This window comes from Varanus komodoensis, unplaced genomic scaffold (genome assembly GCF_004798865.1).
Source record: "Varanus komodoensis strain SLA01 unplaced genomic scaffold, ASM479886v1 scaffold15, whole genome shotgun sequence".
NCBI classification, from domain to species: Eukaryota; Metazoa; Chordata; class Lepidosauria; order Squamata; family Varanidae; genus Varanus; species Varanus komodoensis.
Window position 1 is genome coordinate 6,133,737 of NW_025335440.1, and position 21,255 is coordinate 6,154,991.

General features: G+C 51.5%; 1 protein-coding gene across 1 annotated transcript in view; it reads right to left on the minus strand.

The window, feature by feature from the left end:
• Positions 1-968: 968 nt before the first annotated feature.
• The window catches only part of TMIE (transmembrane inner ear), a 26,204-nt gene continuing 5,917 nt past the window's right edge, over positions 969-21,255 (minus strand). Inside the window, exons 2-4 of the mRNA XM_044424977.1 lie at positions 16,622-16,739; positions 12,106-12,255; positions 969-1,294 (exon numbers count right to left, since the gene is read on the minus strand). Coding sequence (XP_044280912.1) covers positions 969-1,294; positions 12,106-12,255; positions 16,622-16,739 — 594 coding nt within the window. The remainder of the gene's footprint in view (positions 1,295-12,105; positions 12,256-16,621; positions 16,740-21,255) is intronic.

Consider the following 21,255-nt stretch of genomic DNA (forward strand, 5'->3'; position numbering starts at 1 on the left):
AGAGGGGATCTGTTGGCGACATACAGGTATGTGAGGGGGTGTCACACGGAGGTGGGTAGAGACCTGATTTCTCCTGCAAAGAAAGGCAGGACGCGCTCCAAAGGAGCCAAGCTCAGGGAGCCAAAGTTCAGTTTGGATGCCAGGAAGCACTTCCTGACAGTCAGGACCCCGAGGGTGTGGAATGGGCTTCCATGGGAGGTGGTTGAGGCCCCTCAATGAGGGCATTCAAGGATAGGCTGGACATGCACATGATAGGCATGTCATGTGTGGAGCTGGCCGGAGCCGGGGGTCAGACTAGATGGCCCGGGAGGTCCCTTCTGACCCGCTTTGCTTCTATGTTTCTATGTTTCCAGCTTTTGCTTTTCTCCCTGGTTTTAAAAGACTAAAATTCCCCCCTTAGGGCTAAAATGCTGGCAGTTCGGGCTAATAGGCTGGTATCTGGGGCCCCTCCTCTTTTGCCTTTGGCCCCGCCCACCACTGGATGCTGGGAACAGGCTGCGGCCCCAGGGCTGCAGGAGCTTCGACGCCATTGCTCTCACTCCCGAATGGCCGACGTTCTGGAAACTCATCCACGCTCTCTATTTTCCATGCTGGGAAAAGAGAGGTGCCACTCACAGGGAGGCCATGTCTGGGCATGTACAGAGTACCTTTTCTTCACTGTCGCCAGAGCAATCTCCACCTCAGTCGCATCACAGATGATGCCTGTGAGTTCAGGCTTCTCATTAAATCAGAAGGCACTAACTTGCAGTAAGCGTGGAGAAAAGAGGTGACGTTTCCAGCTCAGTCCTTTGGGGGGAAGCTCAGACACGGTGCCGTCCACCCCCGTTTATGTTTTGCACAGCGATCAGTTCGATAGATAGAGAACTAGGGTTCCAAGGCCTCGTGGAAATCTCATTTGCTGGTCTCCTTTGTGCAAGGTCTGCTCTTTTCCTTCCTTCTGCAGTGGAGCAGTTCTACTCCGTTTCATCTCACTTCTTCTGCGGGGGCTTCTTGGCGGGAGGCTTGGGGTTCCCACCGCCTTTCCCGCCCGCCGTGGGGCTGCCCTTGGGCTTCTCCTTGCCGCCACTTCCCTCTGGCCCCTTTTTCTTCCCTTCGGGCTGCGTCTCAGCCCCTTTCGTGGTCTCGCTTTGCTTCTTCTTGTTGCCCTCCTTGCCTTCCTTCTGGGAGCCCTCCTTGCCTGGTTTCCCCCCCTCCTTCTTCTTCTTGGAGTCCTTGGGGCCCTCTTTCTTCTTCTGGGCATCCACCTTCTTGGACACTGTGGGCACCTCTTCCTTCTTCTCTTCTGGGGCTTGAGCTGCAAAGCAGGGGAAAAGCAGAGAGAGAGAACGTTTGGCCCAGGCCTGCATCCCATCCGCGCATCGCCCACCTCGCCGCAAGCACTGGATCTCTGCAAGAGCTAGCGATGGCCTTCCAGGCAGAGGCAGCACCCACTTTTAGGTTTGGGCAAGACACCCCCCAGGAGGCCCCTCCCTCCCTGCTGCCTGTTCTCCTCCTCTTCCTCATCATTGCTAGCTTGAAAGGCCCCAGGGCACCTCCTGCCCCTCTTTCTCACTGCCTGGGGCCTTGAGGGGGTAGATTGCAGGAAGCTTTCGGGGTTGAAGAGTGGTTATCTGCAGTGGACACAGCCCCCGCCCCCCGCCGTGTTTCTGAGGGCTCCTGGGCAGGACACAATGGCTAGTCTACAGCGTACACCACCTGTTGGGCTGCCCTGGAAGACTGTTTGGAAGCTGCCGCTTGTGCAGAATGAGCCGGCCAGATTAAAACCCGGGAGCCAAGGGTCCAAGCGCATCACACCAATGCTGGCCTGCTTGCATTGGCTGCCTACGCACCTCTGAGCCGGGTGCTGGTTTTGACCTAGGAAGCCCTATGTGGATCAGGGCCTCAGCATATGATTCACCGCCCCTCCTGAGCACCATCCACCCAGACCCTGTGATCCGCGTGGGGGGCCTTCCTCCAACTGCAACCAGGAGGAGGGTCTTTTCGGTGGTGGCCCCCGAATGTGGAACGGTCTCCCCGCTGCAGCCTGCCTGGCACCAACATTGTCTTCCTTTTGGCTAAAACTGCCCTCTTCTCCCAGTCAATTAATGGCAGTTAATGTCATATGAACAGTTATGTCTGCTGTTTTCATTAAGTCTAGCTTTCAGTGAAAATGCCGTAGATCCTAAACTGTTTTATTTGTTTGTAAATTAGTTTTTTAAGCAGTTTTAAATTTGCACACTGGGACTTTCCACCATGTTTAAATGCAGCTGTATTTTGATTGTATCCTCTGTATTTTTCTGGTGCACTTTGGAAAGCGGGAGGGCCTTTAGATCACAGCTGCAAATCTTGACTTTTCTCCACCCTCCCAGTTCTTCTAGATCACCTTCCCCCTCCATGCGGCACTCCGGACACAAGCTAGCCTTGTGTGTCTGGCTCCCCTGGGACAGGAGTGGCTGGATGCCAGGGGGGCTCCAACCCAGGGAAGAACCACTGGTGGGGAAAGGGTTAAGCACCCTTTCCTCTCCAGCTCGCCCAGATTCTGCCCGAAATGGCACCGTCCCCCGTTGTGCTACCAGAATCAGGGTTTGGGTCCCCTTCCCCCGAGCTGCTTGCAGTCCATTAAATGCTGCCTCCAATGTCACCAGAACCAGCTCCTTGCTGGGTTGGGTTTGTGACTGTTATTTCCTCCTGCGTGGAGACAGGGGGACCTGCAGTGTGGTCTCCCAGGAGAAGTGGAGCACAGATGGCTTTCCGCCTTGCTCACGCACCAGTTAGGTGCAGAACCGCTGGGGGCTTCCTTGCCCACTGGCTGAGATCAGGAGCACTGCTGACCAGAGCAAAGGGCCAGCTATGCTCACATCCTGGTTCTCACTGCAGCCGAGCCGATGCCTGCAGGACCCCCCCTCCCCCCGAGCAGGCCCTGAGGGCAACGAAGGAAGCTGAGTCCTGTGTCCATGGGGTCCCTTATCCATTGCAGTTTTTCTTCTGAGCTTTATAGGAGGGATTCATGGGGGTAAACCCCACAGGTGGACTCCTGGGGCAATGAAGAAGATGCAGCATTTCCAAAATGGGTTGCAAGTATGTGGATTCCATGCGACTTGGGAAAGTCAGTTGCCTGCGGTGCAGAGCTGGAGAAGGGTGGACTCCTTTGGGTACACGGCAGATTTCTCTGGCATCTCTGGCAGAGCGTGTCCCTGTTCTGGAAGGGCTTTTGGTCTGAGCAGCTGGGACTGGAAGCTCTCTGGCTCTCCTCCCTGTCCAGGAGGACGCGGGGATCGGTCCAGGGCCTGGTGAAGCATCTGGGAGAGCCTTCTCCAGGAAGGCTGCCCTCTGCAGTTCAAAGGCTCGCCAGATGGGGGCGCTGCATGGCGACCCTACAGCTTCGGGCACACAGTGCTACCCATGTATTTTGTCCAGGTTATGAAGACCAAGTTGGGGGATTAAGACAGAGGGCAGGTGCCCCCATTTCAGGGCTGCTGTGCCATCTTTTGTCGGACGCCACGGGGAAAAATCACGTCGCAGCCGAAATGCCTTCAAACAAATGCACCCTGGAGCCGAAAGCAATTTTATCCTTCTGCACAGGTGCCATTATTGTGCAAAGAAAGCCGTGAGACCTTCCTGCAGATGGCCCCGTGCTCTCCGTTCCCAAACCAGTCGCCGTCTTAAAAGATGCTTTAGTTTTACAGCTGGCAAAATTAATTTCACAAAATAAGATGCGGGGGAGCGGAAATTCTGTTAATACCCAGCAAAATGAAAATGATCTCTCTATTTCGAGATAACTCTTCAAAGCAATCCAATTATTTCACAGCAGAGGTGGAAGACCTGTGTGGGACTAATTATACGGCTATAAAAGATGAGATTTTGCATGCTATAACGGAACTGATGTACTCTTGCAGCTTACAAGAGCACTCGGCTTGTGGGACCACCAGCTGGGATGCCTGGTCTGTTTCTCATTTTTCCAGCCTGAACGCAGATCGTATTTTTTTCAATAGCAAAAACTGTGTGAAGAAGCCCCTTGCGCAGGGCTGGTCTTGAAGCCTCTGCAAAATGCAGCACCCAATTCCCCATCACGAGTGTGTGAGTCACTGAAGGCGAGCTTTGGGAACATCTCTGAGATGTTGCGGTTCGCCATAAGCACACATGTTGTTGTTAGTCATGCGGGTAGGCCAGCCGTGAAGAAACAGCTCATCTTGTAAGGGGAGAAGCCACCAACAATGAATAAACCATGCAATTTTAGTTTGGACCCTCCAATTTTCCTGATCACCTTTCTTTGAGAGATGTGGCCCCGTCCTCACCCTTTAAAGAGTATGGAAATAGGCGCTAGCTGAGGGTGAGAATTGAAATAACCAGGGGGGCTGGGACAAACCTTTGGAATCCGTCTCTAGAGCACCTGTGGACATCGAATCGCGCTTGGCCCAGCCCTGAAAATAAGCCAAGCCAAGGGGAAATCCACAATCCCCAGATGTGCAACCAGCGACCTTCCCATCGGAAGCAGCTGCAGAATGTGGAAAAGGGGGGCTGGGAGGGATGCACCAGGCCCCCTGGCGGGAGTCCGTCCTTCTTCCACACCTGCTGCAAAGCAGACCAGAGTCTGGAGAACTGAGCTCAGGGAATCCCCAGATTCTCACCCCCAAATTGGATTGCTCCCCATCCTTTGAAACGACAGTGCCGCGGGGCGCTGACTGTCGGCCGGGGCAGAAGAAAGCTTCCGACTGGGATCCAGGGGTTCAGGGGCCTGGATTCAAGGCACCCCTGAATAGAAGCGCCGTCCTTTCATGGGACTTAAGTGTGAGCCATGTAACCTGCTGGACTTCTGTGCAGATGTATCTAAAAAGACTCCGCTCCAGCCCTAGGCATGCAAATGAAGCTCGAATTCAGACTGGTCCAAAATCCACCTTGAAGCTCATCTCGACTCATGTCCATCTCGTATTGCAGCCTTTCCTTCCTCCCTCGCCCCAAGTGTCCACCTCAGCTGTGTGCATCCTTGAGACGGATGGATTCTTCTTCCATTAATTAAATCAGGTTTGTGAGCACTTTTCAAAAGCATGGTTTTTTTGTGCACGTGTTTCAAATGAGCACTTGCTGTCAAACTTCTTAATGTTTCTTTCTTTCTTGGTTGTTTCTTGGTCTTGTGGACTGCACTGCAGGCTCAGAAATGTGTGAAGTTCAACCCTAGATTGTGTTTGAAAATATGTGTTGGTCCAGAGGGCATGAAATAGGTAAACTCAGAAATAAATGGAAATGAGTTTGTCATTTATCCCTAACTCCTCTGTGCACACGCTTAATAGGAAATAAGGCCCACTGGAATCAGGTTTTATTTCAGAAGAGGGATGCTTTGGGCTGGCCCCTGCCCCTGCATGTCCTCAGACCTTTAGGCCAAATCCAGACTTACTCTTAGATTCTGGTTCCATGTCTTGGTCACCCAAGACCACTATGGAGTGTTGGCCTCCAAATTTGATGCGTTAAATTTCACAACAGACCGATGCGGGCAGGTCATTCTCATGGCTTGGGTAATTTTTGTTTTAATGGATTGCAATATATCTTGTTCAATTGTCAGCCTTTTTATTTGTGGGGGGGGGGTGCTGGTTTTGTTCTATGGGCCAACAGACAGAAAAGCAATGGACGACCCTTCCTGGATCATCAAAGCTATTAAGATCTTTCCTTCCTAGCCCCTTCTCCTTGCCCCTTTTGGTAATTGCTGATTGATTGTAAGCCACTCTGGGATTCTTTCTGGGTTGTGGGTCAGGGTCGAAGTCTTGGAAATAGAGAGGCAGGTGGACAGAAGAGGTACCCCTTCCAAGATGCAGCAGCAGTAGCTGAATGCAACTGAAGAAGAGTCTCAAAGCGGGCAGCTGAAATGCACTTAATTCCTGTGCTTCATCTTATTTTACTTCAAGAAGCATTTTAATTTAGGGATACGTGTGTGTTGGGAGGGCCATATGCACATGTTCAATAACCATGTAGAATTCAAACCATTAGCTCAGCGTTCCTGATCATAAGCAGGAGACAAGGCCCAGGCGGGTGGGGGGGGGGAGGGGAGATATTTGACTTTCTGGGGTGAAAGATGGTGCCACAGCCTCATTCGTGCACCCAAGCCAGCTGGACCGGCAGTGGAATCTTTCTGCAGTGCCGGTGATGGGGCAGAGCCCCCCACTGCTCCTGGAGCCCGCAGACTCGCCTGGGGGCCCAGGCCGGCCCCAGGGCACACTGGGCTCTCCAGCTGCCCTTCGCTGCCACCGCCCAGCGCCTGCCGCCTGAGGGCTGCTGCCTCGTTGGGCCTTGTGGCAGGGCCGGCCTTCGATCCAACCACAAACCTGCAGCGCCCCCAACTGGAGCATCCAAATGCCAGGATGGTGCAGGATGCAGTTGGCTTGGCAGCTCAGCACGGCGGATCGGATCCGTTCCCCCACGTGTCCCTTGCTCCGGCTTTGCTCCTCCCTCACTAGCCCGGGATCTTGGGCAAGCAACTCCAGTGGCCATGCTGTAGCGGGGATGGCCCAGTCTCCAGTCCGAGTCCGGGTTCAAGATAAACCCCCAGGAGAAAGGAATGTCAAGCAGCCCGAAAGCTGCCCGTCAAGATTTAGTTCCTCCAGAGCCGCAGCTGCGGAATGTCCATGGGCCACGGTTATGGACTCCAGTTCCCACCAGCCCAGCCAAAGGCCAGGAATCCCGAGAGAGGCCACGCAGAACATCTGGAGAGCTTCCAGCCGGGGAAGGTTGCCCAATAGGGTGAGCTGGGCTGCATGCGTGTTCAGATTTTCTAACACCGGCATCTAGAAATATAAATTTGCTAAATGAGAACTCTTCAAGGGGGCACTTTCCCTGCAAATCTTTTCCTGTCCTCTTTGTCCCTTGCTTTGGTGGTGCATTTTCTCTTCTTTGGAATGTGCAAGGGGCCATCTTGACCTGCAGTGTGGGAGCGGGGTGTCCAACTGCCAGGCCTCATAGAGGACTGTTCTCCATTCTGGGCGACCCGCAGGGAACCTCTCCACTTTTGGCCTTTGGGTGGTACAAAAACGAACGAACGAACGAACGAACGAACGAACGAAAGAAAGAGCAAAAACTGGCCATTTATCAAGGCCCTGCCAGGCCTTGGAATCCCACCTGTGCCGGCTCATTGCATGGACGGTGGAGAAAAATATCTACCTGGAAGCACCTTTGAATGCTGGTTTGGTGGATGTGGAAGAACAGGACTGCTAAAAATGATGATTTAGTCCTGGAATATTGAACTTCTTTTAGGGCAAAGGCCAAATTCAGTTTTGGAGAAGCCCTCCAGGGGCGTGTGGTTGGGGCAAAGGGGATATGGCCAAAGGCAAAAGGAAAAAACCCCCCCCCCCCCCCCACACAGCAAAGCATGGCTTGGCTTACACTTCTTCCTGTCATTAATTAAGTCATAGAAGCATTGCAGACTCTGAGAATGGGAAAAGCATGCTAAAAATCTAAAACTCTTATCTTCTGCTAAAAATATATAGTCAAGGGGAGGAGAAAGGGGACAGATTCATGGCCCCAATGTATGTCTGAGAATCCCTCCCAGGCATCTAGTGCCGTAAAGTTTGGCACCTTTGTGAAGAACAGCAAAATATTATCTGGAGGAATATCTTTCCAGGTTCTCCTCTTTGGAATTTCTGCCTGGATTCGGAGGGCCAGATCCAAATCCGGGGACTCTGCCAGCATCCCGGCTCCATTTCCAGATGTTTGCGTGCCTTGTCCCGACTTCGTTTCCCAGTTGCTCCTGATGGTCCATGCCGTGCTCCACATCTGCATCTAAAGTGAGCGTCTCCACACCCTGATATAAAGGTATCAGGAGCCTGAGCTCAGCACTTTCCAAATGCTGGATTTCATTCCAAAAGAGGCATGATGTAGACGGCATATCTACTGCCCCCAGAACCTGCTTGCTCTTTCCTTCTTTCCTTCCTTCCGTCTGTCCTTCCTTCCTTCCTTTCTTGGACAAATTAAGAGCTGAGGCAAATGGCACATACTTCAGCTCTGGGAGCGCTGTTAGAAATTATCTGAGTAAAACCAGAGTCCAAAAGGAAGGGAGCTGAGCTGAGTAAACGGGACGAACTCTGAAGGAAGAGATGCAGAAGAAATTCTCTCTGTGTGTTTGGACCCACCGTGGCCTCCAAGCCCTCATTCCCACACTGCGTGCTGCAAGAGACCTGGGGTGATTTTAGTCTCTGGAGGTTGTAGCCCTGCTATAGGGCCTCCCCAGTGCCTGACTGCAAGGGGGCGATCTAATCCGGCTGCATTCCCCCCTCACCCCACCAGCTCATTCTGCTGGCCTTACGCAGAAGCCAGATGCGGGAACACTGCAGAAGTCATAGAGCGACTTCTGCAACGTGCTGTACGTGGGGCTGCCCTTGAAGACGGTCCGGATACTTCAGTTGCTGCAAAATAGAGCTGCCGGGTTGCTGACGGGGACTGGGCGTTGTTCTCATATAACCCCAGTTCTCTGTCAGCTTCACTGGCTCCCCATTGAAGTCTGGGCCCAATCCAAGGTTTTGGTTATGACCTATAAAGCCCTAAACGGCTTGGGACCTGGATATCTAAAGGAACGCTTGCGCCCATATATGCCCTCCCGCCCCTTGAGATCAGCAACAGACGTCCTTCTCCGGGAACGCTCTGTGAAGGATATTAGGAGGGTGAGTACCCGGAGGAGGACCTTGTCTGCAGTGGCGCCCCATCTGTGGAATGCGCTCCCCAGAGAGGTCTGCCTGGCACCATCCTTATTTGCTTTTCGGCGCCAGGCCAAGACCTTTTTATTCAAACGATATTTTAATTGTGAATTGTATTTATTGGTTTTATATTGTGCCAAGATGTTTCCAGATTTTTAAGGTAACTGTATAATAGTTTATTTGTTTTGGAAGCCGCCCCGAGGCTTTTTGTGCATGGGACGGCATATAGATGTTCCAAATAAATAAGTAAGTCTCAAGAGACCCACAGCGGGGAGCTGCCTCTCTGCATGAGTCCCTGTCCTGGATGCTTCTGTTTGGGTGCCATGGCACATGCAGGCTGAAGTCAGGGAGGGTGAGCCGCTTTTGGCCCAAGAGGCAAATATTATTTTGGAGAAACTCAAGGGCCAGGCAGGTTAAAGACAGAAGGGGAGAGACATTTTGGGTGAAAGCTCTTATATCACCAGCCATTAAGCCTTTGGACCTTCCACAGCAGGGAAAAACTGCACAAAAGCTGGGAAAGACACCATGAAAGCTGGATCCGCACATTGACTCGAGCTCCCGAAACGCTGAGATACGGTACTCCGAGGAAGGCCTGTTTTTCCGGGGGAAAGTGTCTCGTAATGCCTTCTGCTCAAGCCGGGAGACAGCAAAGAGCGTCCAGAGAAAAGAGTCCAGGTTAGACAAGGAAAAGATGAGAAATGAGGGAGGACCACGAGCAGTGATGGCAGAGTCTGGAAGGCCTTGCTGGGAAGAGGAAAAACCCAAGAAAATAGGCGGAGCGCGCCCCCTAGTGGCCCTGCGGGGCTGGTTCCTCTTCCTCTTTCACCACCGGCAAAGCGCCGTGGGGACGGCATTCGACTTGGCCAGAGAGAGTCTGGAGGCTTTCGGTGGAGCCTGGAAAGGTCAGAGAAGGACAGGAGAGCCGTGAGAGAGGAGAGGGAAAGCAAGGCGCAACAGGAGGAGCGGAGACAGAAGCGGAGGCTCATGAGGACTAGCCGCCTGTTCGGCCTTGCAGCGAGCATGGTGCTTGGGCCAGGCTTCTTCAGGGGCACTCTGGAAATCCGGGGAAATGCCAGCTTTAGATCCAAAAGCCCACTCATGCAGTCCCCCCAGACTGGGCCAAGACATGGCCCCCCCGGCCCAGAAGGCTTGCTTTTACTTAGCTGGAAGCTCCACTTCCTTCAGAAAACCAGGAGAAGTGCACAGCTCAGCTCCCCTGGGAAAGGAGTCATGGGATCCTAGAAAGGGCGAGCTGCAAGGGCCTTTGGGTCCACCCCCTGCTCGGGGCAGGGCCCTTTCCGGGTGCTGCGGAACCCACAGGGGCAAACTCCCTGTTCAAAGCAATCTCGTGGGATGCTGCCCAAGACACCTCGGCCCCTCTGCCTATGCCAGGGCCTGCCCATTCCAGGATTTGGGGTGCCCTTGACCTGACACCCTCTAGCCCCCCGCCCCCAGAGAGCTGGCCTTCTCGCCCCCTCTTCCCCTGCTGTTCTGCCCTGTCTCCTCCTCGCTCGGGGGGGGGGGGATGGGTCACAGGGTGGCATCCGCTGGCTGCAGCCCTGATCCTTCATCTGGAGCCCTGCATCTTGGGGGGCCACCCCCCCCTGCTGCCCAGGGCCTTGCTGAAGTGCAGTCCGGGGGGACGGGCTGTAAAGACTGAGATCGGGCGAGGGGGGCAGCCCGGGAGGGGCATCTCCTGCCCCTCTGCTTCCCCAGCATCTGGAGCTGGGCCACTGGAAGAGGCAGGAGAGCAGAAAAGCAACTCCGGGGGGCTTTTCTCGGTGGGCCCCCACCCCCTACTGTCACCGCAGGGAAAGGTCAGGACTGCTGGGACACATGCCCTGAACAATGGGACATTTCCTTTCCGCCCTCCCTAGTGTCTGGCCTATCGCTCTCCAGATGTGTTGGACTACCCTTCCCATCATTCCCAGAATTCAGAACTCTCCAGGGTAGCAACAGCAGGAACCTGCAGCCTCCATGGTGAGCCGGAGTTCCCCTCTCCCGACTCAGCCACGCACCCAGTGGGTGCACCGAAGCGGTGAAATCCGGGGGCGCCACCGCTGGCGGAGCTGCTGATCCGCCCCAGGGTTTCCTCCGAGCTTTAAAGGAGCTCTCCGTGGTGCTGAACGAGCTCTTCTCCAATTAGGTCCATGCCCTGGATCGCTCCTGTAAGGCTTGGCATAAGCTCCGGAGTGGATCAGCTGCCTCACTGGCAATAACACCGGTCTACCCTACAGGGTTGTTGTGCATGAGGCGACCAGCCTATGCATGATTAGACAAACAAGTCCTCATTCTGCAAGATTCTGCAAGGACCATGTCAAAGTCAGGACCACTCCATCCTGTGTTCAGTTTCCATCGCTTTTTCCTTGCATTTGAACCAGAAAACTAAGCGTCTCGTGTGAAAATGTGCATTTTTAAAAGTGTGCATCCTTTTAAGCATGCGTGTTTTAAAGTGGCCTTTTGCACACCCCAGTGCAAGCATGGGAACGGAAGGCTTTCTGAGAGGCTGCGCTTGGGTGGCCAGGTGTCCACTTTGACAGAGGACGGTGCTCTGCTTGAAGCTATCCTGTACCAGAAGCATCTTCTTTACAATGGTGAGTCGTCCTACCCTTCCATTCAAACAATCATAATTCCCAAATTCAAAGTGAAACTTACATAGAAACACAGAAACAGAGCGAGTCAGAAGGGGCCTCCCGGGCCATCTAGTCTGACCCCCGGCACCAGTGGCTCCGCTCACGACATGCCCACCATGTGCACGTCCAGCCTATCTTTGAACTAGCACTTTCAGGCTAGTGCATACAAATTTCTACTCATTTTGCCCTCTTTTTTGGGTGCCCCCTTTTTTGGGGGGGGGATGCATTAACTTTAAGCAATTACTAAATGCCCACCCTACCTGGCTTTATCTCTAGCTGGCAAGTGCTGTGTGCGCGTGTGTGGGGGGGAGGTCCCTAAATTTTCTCTCTCCCCATTTCTTACTCAAAAGACAATTTTAAAAATGGCTTAAAAGTTGTCTTTCAAAAGCCTGCAAAACCAGATGACCAGCCCCCTATTTTGGGGGGATCCCCCAAACTTTTAGGCTGGTTGTGGGGCTGCGTCCTGCTCTGGAACCCAGTTCCTCTTCTACTCCTGGCCCCTTGGCTTACTAGCCTCCCCCGTCCCAAGACCCTGACCTTCCACTGCCTTTGACCCCCTGCCTCTGGCCTCCCCCTGGCTAGCAGGTTGCTTCCTCCTGGCCTCTGGGCTCCGGATCCTATTGTCTTCTCCCCCCCCCCCCCCCCACTGCCCTCCGTCTTCCATCACACACTTTTCGTTGTGGGTCTTTGGAGCACTCACAAAGGGCCAGGAAAAGAGGGCATCAGTCTGAACACCAAGCCGTGGAAGCATCACCTGGGATTCGGTCCTACATAAGGCGAGGTGCGTGAAACAGACACGACGGGCGCAGGGAGCTCACCTCCTGGGATCTCCGTCAGCTCGTTGAGCGGGGGCACCGTGTCCAGCTTGTCCGCGTACGTCTTGGCGGCCTGGCGCTTGGCGTAGCGGGCCTCGATCTCCTTCTTGGTCCTGGGGATGCGGCACTTGAAGATGCAGCACAAGGTGATGACTAAAAAGACCAGAGAGACAGCTGAGGGTCGGTCCAGACCTGGGGGTATCTTGGGGAGCCGAGAAGGCACCCTCAGCTCTTCCCGGACTGCTCTCATGGGCCCGGGCTCCTGAAACACGCATCAATTTCCTTCTTTTTTCCCCAGGAAAACATGTTGCTGCAGAGCGCCCAAAGGCCAAATTGAGCACACTTGGTTCTGGGGAGGGCGATGATGTATTTATTTAGCTAGTTTTGCATTCATAAGCCTCCAAATCTGATCTAGTTCTGATCTTTGCAGGTCTGTCTCAGAGGTGGCACTTGGAAGATTGCTGGGATCGGCCAGTAACTTTTGCAAAAATCCGTGTCTGCCTCTCTGAAGTTCCTTTCTTGCAGCTGAGGCTCACGGCGCTCTTTCCACAAAGAGGGTGCGGAAAACGGCCTTCCTGTGGCCAGCAAAAGCGGGCAAGCTCATGCCGCTTCTCTCCCTGGGGCTAGGGTGGCCACCACCCATTGCCAAAAGAGAGGCGATGCATCCCGTACAAAGAGGGACGCAAGGACACCGTCTGCAGGCACTCATTGATAAGTGGCGGTTTAAAATGCGTTACTGTAATTCAAAGAGAGACACAATCCATCCCTCCATGTTGGGCTGACTGGGGGGCTCCTTGCCCCTCATGAGGAGGCCGCTTGTGGACAACTTCCAGCCCCCCCCCCCCAACTTGCCATCACTTTCTGGTTCTTCTTTAAAGTGGGCTCGGACTGCACAGGCCTTCAAATAGAGGACTGCCCACCTCCACAAAATAGGACACACGCCCCCCCCCCCCGCAACTGAGTCCCTCTGTGTTACATTCTCCCAGTTTGGGATTTGTTGCCACCTAGTGGTCAAAATGAGCAATTGGAGCACTTCCCAAATTCAAGCAGGCTTCCAGGATAGGAATTTTGTTCTGGAAGAGGGAGGCTAGGTTGGCCGTGGTTTTATGAATGTACGCACCGAAATGTAGCTTGGCTCAGCACCTCACACTTTTGTGGTGTTTGTGTGACAAGCCAAACAGCAAATACATGCAATGCTGATTTTGGTGTCACCAGCGCAGGGTGTCTGGGATGCATCTTCTGGGCCTTTGTGGTATTTTTGTCCTTGGCATCCCTTTGAGGAAAATGCTCACAGCAAGTAGAACCTGGGAGATAAGATCCTTCTGCTATGCTGCTCCTGCTCAGACCAGCTTAAATATTTATATTTGGAGTTAATCTCTGCATGTAGAAAGCTAGCAGCTCAGGGAGAAGAGGTCCCTGATCTGCTGTTTTTCTATTTGCAGGACTTCTTTGCTCCAGACTGCCCAGAGGAGCATTCAAACATGATGAGAAGGTGGAAACTGCCATTCAGTTCATATAAACTAATTCCTTACTCTTTGACATTGGCAATCAAAAAACCAGCTCCCCCCAGCAGGGCAGAGGAGCCTGGAGATGTGCAAAAAGACAGGGCTCGTAATCGTTCTCTTATCCCTCGGATGTGAGCCATAAATCGTCTTGGAGCAATTACAATGTCCAGTGCCAGTTTCTATTACAATGTCATAATTTATTTTTCCTTCGGAAACTCCATTTCAAGAAGTTACTGATTAACTCGGTTCCTTCCTTCCTCTCATTTGCTTCCACATCCATCAAATTTCAGGACAGCTCTGTGGATGCAAATTCCACCTTTCCTACCCTAGGAAACCCTCTGGTCTTTCTGTTGCCGATGAAGCCCATTCAGTGCACCCAAATCCTTCGAATCAGCTCATGTCCTCTTGGCCCTTCCATTTCAAAATCCGTGCTTCGAAGAAATCCCACAAGCCTTTGCTTCTATCTGGGGCTCCCCAGGTAGCCCTTCGCCCCTTCTCCCCCCTTTTCGCCACCATCCTCTTCGTGGTGTTTTCTTTCTTTCTTTCTTTCTTTCTTTCTTTCTTTCTTTCTTTCTTTCTTTCTTTCTTTCTTTCTTTCAAGCTTCTCTTTCCTTTCCTACTACAAAAGGCCTCAGGCTGGTCTTACAATAAAAAAAAGCAAAGCACAGCATCTCTCCCCCTATAAAACCCCCATTAAACCTTAAAATATTGGGCAAATTAAAAGGGTTTGGCCTGGCACTGAAAAGAATGAAGTGTTGATGCCAGGGGAACCTCTCTGGGGAATATGATCCATAACAGGGGTGCCACCACAGAGAAGGCCCTTCTCTGGGTAGCCACCCTCTTGATCTCCTTCAAGGAGGGCTCCCGAAGAAGGACCCCCAACCCAGATCTTAAGGGGTGGGCAGGCATATATGGAAGGAGGTGCTCCTTCAGATTCTAAGCCAATTAAAGCTTTATAGGTCTTCAGGTTTCCCAGGCTGCTTTTCTGAAGGCTCAGTGAGCAGAGGAAAAATCTTTATGCTACAATCAGATGGCTTTTTGCCCTGCAAATAGCACAGCTTGTATGATTTAGAAACATAGAAACAGAGCGAGTCAGAAGGGGTCTCCCAGGCCATCTAGTCTGACCCCCAACTCCAGCCGGCTCCGCTCATGACATGGCCACCATGTGCATGTCCAGCTTGTCCTTGGACACCCTCACCAAGGGGGCCTCAGCGACCTCCTGTGGAAGCCCATTCCACACCCTCGGGGTCCAATTTCAAATTTATTTATTTATTTTTGGATTTATATCATGCCTTTTTCCTACAAAGGGCTCAAAGCAGCTTACATCTCCTCCATCTTATCCAAGCTTGTTGCCATTACACATCCTTTATTATATTTTATCCACCCCACTTCAGAGCTCAAGGTGGCTTTCAAAAGTTTCTGCAGCTTCTCATTTTATCTGAATTTTATTTTGGTGAATTTTATTTTGGTGCTAAAAATTTGCACCAAATTCCTTTGTGTTTCCTTAAAAATTCACAAAACCCACAAACCAGAAGCTGCCTTAGAAACAGAAGTCCACGAGCTGGTCCTATACACACAACGTTTCCGCTGACACCAGTGCAAACGGACAAACGGGGGCTGCGGGGGAGGTGAAAACCTTGCATTCCTGCCCATCCCTGGCTCGGTCCCCTTGCACTGTGTCCTGGTTTCCTACACAACGGTCCATTTGCATCAACACTCAGCCTGTATCCTTTTCATTCTGCAGCGCTAGAAAGACGCGGCCTGGGGGACGGTTTTGGTTCAGTGGCCTTCCGACATCTGGCCAGCTGAACCCTCCAACACGGCCATGCCGTGCCATGGTGTGAATCCTCGCTTCTCGCCTCCCACCACGGCGTTCCGAATTCAAATGCCAGCAGCCGGCAGGGAATTTAGCTCGTTAGGCTTGCAAAAAGCACATCCGGGGATGACTTAATTGTCCATGCAGTGTAATGTTTGCCATTGTTAAGCTCCCATGACAGAAGCTGGTCTCGCTCTTGCCGCTTGGGTGGTTAAAACAGATGAGATTTTTTTTAAAGGGATCCCAGCTTTAAAAAGAATAAGCAGAAATAGCAAACCAGGCAAGGCTGGGAGCAGTTTTTTCGTGTAACGAGATCAGAAGGAAACGGGGGCACTGGGGAGCGTCCAGAAAAGGGTGCTGGGCCTGGAAACTGAGTCCTAGGATGGGGACAGGGAACCCGTATGGGCTTCTGCGGGGGGTGGGGGCACAGGAGCCAAGAAAGCACTGCTCAATTATACCAAGTGCCATGGAGAGAATGGGACTTGCTCAGCATTGGGCATGTCATGAGCGGAGCCGGCTGGAGCCGGGGGTCAGACTAGATGGCCTGGGAGACCCCTTCTGACTTGCTCTGTTTCGATTGCTCCAGAGGGCAGGACTAGATCCAAGACCAGCTCCGCAGTCATCAGCACCCTGGAGAGCGCCTTTAAACTTCAGACTGACAACCGGGGTGGATACCCCACCCCACTGCTGCTGCTGTGGAGATCCGCCCCATTGTGCAGAGTGGGGAGAAATCCCCCCGGCCATGAGACATGCCCCTCTGGTGTGATGCAAAGCCCATGGGGGTGGCTTGCTCTCACACTTTCTGAAAGACTCGCTCTTGCTGCAGATGGAAACTGGAAATGGGGCTCTCCTTTGGGGTGGGGGCCTCTGGAAACTGTCAGGCTGAGCAGTGGCGTTCCCAAATTTAGCAAAGCAGCCTTGCTCCCCAGTGAATGTGTGGGGATCAATTGCCCAGCCAGCAGCCCTCGTTCCACCCCGTGTGCAGTTCAGCGATTTTGATCTTTTGCCACCTTTATATAGCGCTTTGTGTCCCGGGATGGAGACGTTGGAGTGGTGAGCTATAAAAAGTGAAACTATTAAAAGAATGAGCTGGAAAAAGAGCAGATGCAGAGCAAGCGCACAGTAAAAGGGTTTCCAGAACTGTTAGACAGCGCACAGGGCCTGGGATTTGGCGGGGAGGCGGAGAAGCTGGACTTACTAATGCTCAGGACGAAAATGGCAAAGATCCCGACCACCTGCCAGAGACGCAAACCCCAGATGACCACAGTCTCCGACGTGACGGGGTCCGGCTTCTTTTTGGGCGGTTCCGTGGTGGCCTGAAGGGAGGATGAGGAAGGAAGGGACACAGAGAAGGAAAACGGGATCAGAAATAGCTCATCGACATGGCCCGGGACGGCCCGGCGCGGCAGTCAGGGTAACCCGATTCTAGTTTGAACACAAGCCGGGGGCCATGGGCAGCTAAATGGGGTTGCACTCCCTCTGAGGGACAGGGTTCGCAGCTTAGGAGCGCTTCTTGACCCGGAGCTGTCTTTGGAAGCTCAGGTGACGGTGGTGGCGAGGAGCGCCTTCCTTCAGCTTCAGCTGATCCATCAGTTGCGTCCCTTCCTGGAGAACGACGGCCTGGAGACTGTGACACATGCATTGGTAACTTCCCAATTAGATTTCTGTAACGCACTCTACGTGGGGCTGCCCTTGAAAACGGTCCGGATACTTCAGTTGGTGCAGAATAGAGCTGCCGGGTTGCTGACGGGGACTGGGCGTTGTTCTCATATAACCCCAGTCCTCCGTCAGCTTCACTGGCTCCCGATTGAGTCTGGGCCCAATTCAAGGTGTTGGTTATGACCTATAAAGCCCTAAACGGCTTGGGCCCTGGATACTTAAAGGAACGCTTGCTCCCATATATGCCCTCCCGCCCCTTGAGGTCAGCAGCAGATGCCCTCCTCCGGGAGCCCTCTGTGAATGATATTAGGAGACAAAATCCCGGAGGAGGGCTTTCTCTGCAGTGGCGCCCCATCTATGGAATGCGCTCCCCAGAGAGGTCTGCCTGGCACCGTCGTTATTTGTTTTTCGGCGCCAGGCTAAGACCTTCTTATTTAAAACTTATTTTAACTAGGATTTTTTTTTTATTTAGCCGAGAATGCACTGAGGGGGTGTTATTTATTGTATAATTTAGTATTTATTTATTTTATTACTTCTGTATTTATTCATGTGTTGTGAGCCGCCCCGAGGCTTTGTTGCGATGGGGCGGCATAGAAATGTTTTAAATAAATAAATAAAGCCAGGTGCTCCTCCCGCCTTCAGAACTGGCTGCTTTCCCCCAAAGCGATACAACAACCAACAAATCACATTTCACGCTGCACAAGAGCCAGCTCTGCTCACAGCCTTTCGACTGGAAACCCAGAAGCATTCTGATCTGAAAGGCCGTCGCAGCTGGGGATGATGAGAACTGTACTCCAAGGCAGTGAGATGAATATGGAATGCGCTCCCCAGAGAGGTCCGCCTGGCGCCGTCGTTATTTGTTTTTCGGAGCCAGGCAAAGACCTTTTTATTTAAGCAGCATTTTAAATGATAATACTATTGAATTTTATTTGGCCAGGGTGGCTTATTTTATTCTAATGTATATATTTTAATTGTTATTGTTTTAATTTATTGTGTATTTTATTTTATGCTGTGAGCTGCCCCGAGGCTTCGGCAAGGGGCGGCATAGAAATGTTTTAGTAATTAAATAAATAAATAAAACCAAGACTGGGCAGGTGGCTATAGAGCTGCCTTTCCCAACCCGGCCCTTTGCGATGGAGCTAGCTTTGGGCACTTTTGGCCCTGCTCCCTCTTCCCAAGGCCGCTGAGAACCGCACGGCACAGGATGTGTCTTTCCTGGCAAGTCTCGGCCGGTGCTGGGTTCCAGTTCTGCCAAGAGGAGCTGCTTCCCAGCTGCTCTCCCCATACCAGGTATGCCGTTCCACAGTGCTTTTTTTGTAGGCAAAAAGGTGCCGGAACTCATGAAATTATTTACCTTTCGCACGTAGTCAATCACTGTACTCACACCCACACACGTCAGTTGTGTAACAAAACATAACGGTTGCCACCCGCAGTAAGCTCAGCGTGCGACCGCACGACCAGTCACAAGCCGCGCAGCACCATCACAACCAGTGTGAAGTACACATGCATCCGATTCGATACACAAGCAGCTCGCGTGCACCGTTTTAACGATTTTGCCGCCGACCTGCTCTGCTCGATAGGGCGATTCAAATCCATGTGGACCAAGCATCAAATTTTCAAAAGTTATTTTGAAAACTTGGAAAATCTGTCGAAAAAAGGGTCAGGAACTCTGTTCTGGTGTGTTCTATGACCAAAAAGCTCTGCCGTTACGCATCACCCCTGTTTCCCTCATCAGACTCAAGTCCATAGTCATGTACCTGGGGAGAAAAACCCACTGAACTCAAGAGGACTTGCTTCTGAGTAGAAATGTCTAGGATTGCTCTGTTAGTTGCTTTCCCCCCAAAGCTAAAAGAAACAAATCCCCTTTATTTATGCATAACTCTTTCAGTGCTTCATAAATACATTTCTCTCCATTCCGTACAGTTTAAAACAGAATCATAATGATATTGAGTGAATACACAGCCAATACTTTGCAACTGTACACACACACAATATAGGAGGGCATGGAGAAGAAACTTGTAAGCAAGCTCAGACTCCTTGCTAGAGGAAGAAAGGCAGGCTATAAATGTAGTAGTAGTAGTAGTACTACTACTATTACTATTATTATTACTATTATTATTATTATTAGAACATTTCTATGCCGCCCCTTGCCGAAGCCTCGGGGCGGCTTTCAACACAATAAAATACAATACAATATAAAAATAACAATATAAAATTAAAATTAATAATATAAAATAAATAAAAAATATAAATGATATAAAAAAGTTATAAAAGAAAAGTTATAAAAGAAAAGAAAAGAAGTTCTTATAAAAGAAAAGAAAAGAATGTTAGCACGGCATACATTATAATACGAATACTCAAATTAAAATGGCCAGTGGCTAAAAAGTTAAAACTGCATTGCAAAGATTGCAGACATCTTTTCATACGGCAGTATCGTAAGAGCCCCCCTGGACTGCACCACAGTCCCACTGGTCCACCCATCTGTTCATACGGGGCCAGCCAGCGGCCTGCGGGAAGCTCACGAGCAGGACCATGTTCCCCAGCCACTGCTGCTGATAGTGGAGGTGGCTCACACCTGCCGCGGCTAACCTCGCCCTCCGTGGATATGTCCAGTCCCCTCCAAGTTGCGGCCATGGCTGTATACTGTGGCGGTGAATCCCGCAGGTTAACGATGCCCTGCATAAAGCCCTTCCTTTAATCCCTGCCGGGTTTGCTTCTGCTGCCTGCCAGCACAGCACAGCCTACCTCACAGGGTTGTTGTTGTGGGGGGGAAGACTGCGAGCAAGAGGGAGAGAACAATGTAAGTTGCTTTGAGCTCTTTGTAAGAAAAAGGCGGGATGTAAATCTAATAAATAAGTATCTTTAAATAGGTGTCAAAGAAAGCAAGCCCTTTGAAGGCCTTTAGCTCTTATCCTCACAATGGGGCCCAGCTTGGAGCAGCGAGCTGGAAATAAAGGGTAAAATACATGTTGGGAAATGCAATACTGTGTCTTTCCCATGAGTGGAGGCGCAGCACCACCTGTTGTTCATACCGTGTATTGCAGCCAACGAAGGGCCAGCCGCAAGAGTTAAGAAGCCTTGGCATGTTTAATTCTTGCTTGCTTCCCACCGGAAGGGTACATGCATGATTAAAGGCATGACCCTGCGCAAGATTAGACCAACCTCCGCATAACTCCCAGCATGCCCCAGGAGTTGTCGGCCTTGCCCTCTCTATATATTTTATTCTACTGTATATATTTTAATTGTTATTGTTTTAATTTATTGTATATTTTATTCAATGTTGTGAGCCGCCCCGAGGCTTCGGCACGGGGCAGCATAGAAATGTTTTAATAAATAAATAAATAAATACTTCTGTAGGTATGCTCTAACACGTCCACAAGATTTTGTGTTGGCGTGCTAAGGATTGTGCTCTCAATTGCTCTGTCCTCACGAGGATCGAAAGGAATGTGATGGTGTTACAAAACAGCAGCTTGTTATGATGCCGGCCCAGCCTTTCTTCCAAGCTGAATATGAAACTGGAAGATTGAGAGGTGAAAGTGCAGCGCACCCAAAGAATGCTCTGGATTTCGTAAGAAAAAATGAAGCATTCTGCCAACAAGACCGGTGGAAACATTTCTCAGCACTCCCTTTTTGAGTGATCCTTCAGTGATGCCTGCAAAGAGCTCCCAAGTCAATTCAGAAGAGATTGCCGTCTCTCCGCATAGGCTTCGCTTGTCCATGGAGAGTCCCTGTGATTCACAGGAATGGTGGAGAATTTTTGATCCAAATATTTGACCTCATCTGCCCTTGTGGGCCTAGAATTGCAGATTGTGACACACTCATTCTTGGGATTGTGTGGCTCTTGCTATTTTGCAAGGCATTTTGGGTTCAAATGCCGTGCAGAAAAATGTGGTGGAGTCAGAGTTGCCAGGACGTGGCCTTAGCATTGGTTTCATTAGCGGACAGCATGTGGCCCCCATTTCAGACTTCTCTGCCCCCCCTGAACTAAGCTGTGACCCACTGAAAGTTGGGTTTCAGTCTGTATTTTAAAGGAGGTATTCATGGTGTTGAGACCTATGCCATGGCTCAGCACCATGGATGGAGATGGAGTTGATGGAGATGATGGAGATGGAGTTGATGGAGATGATGGAGATGGAGAGGGAGATGATGGAGATGATGGAGATGGAGATGATG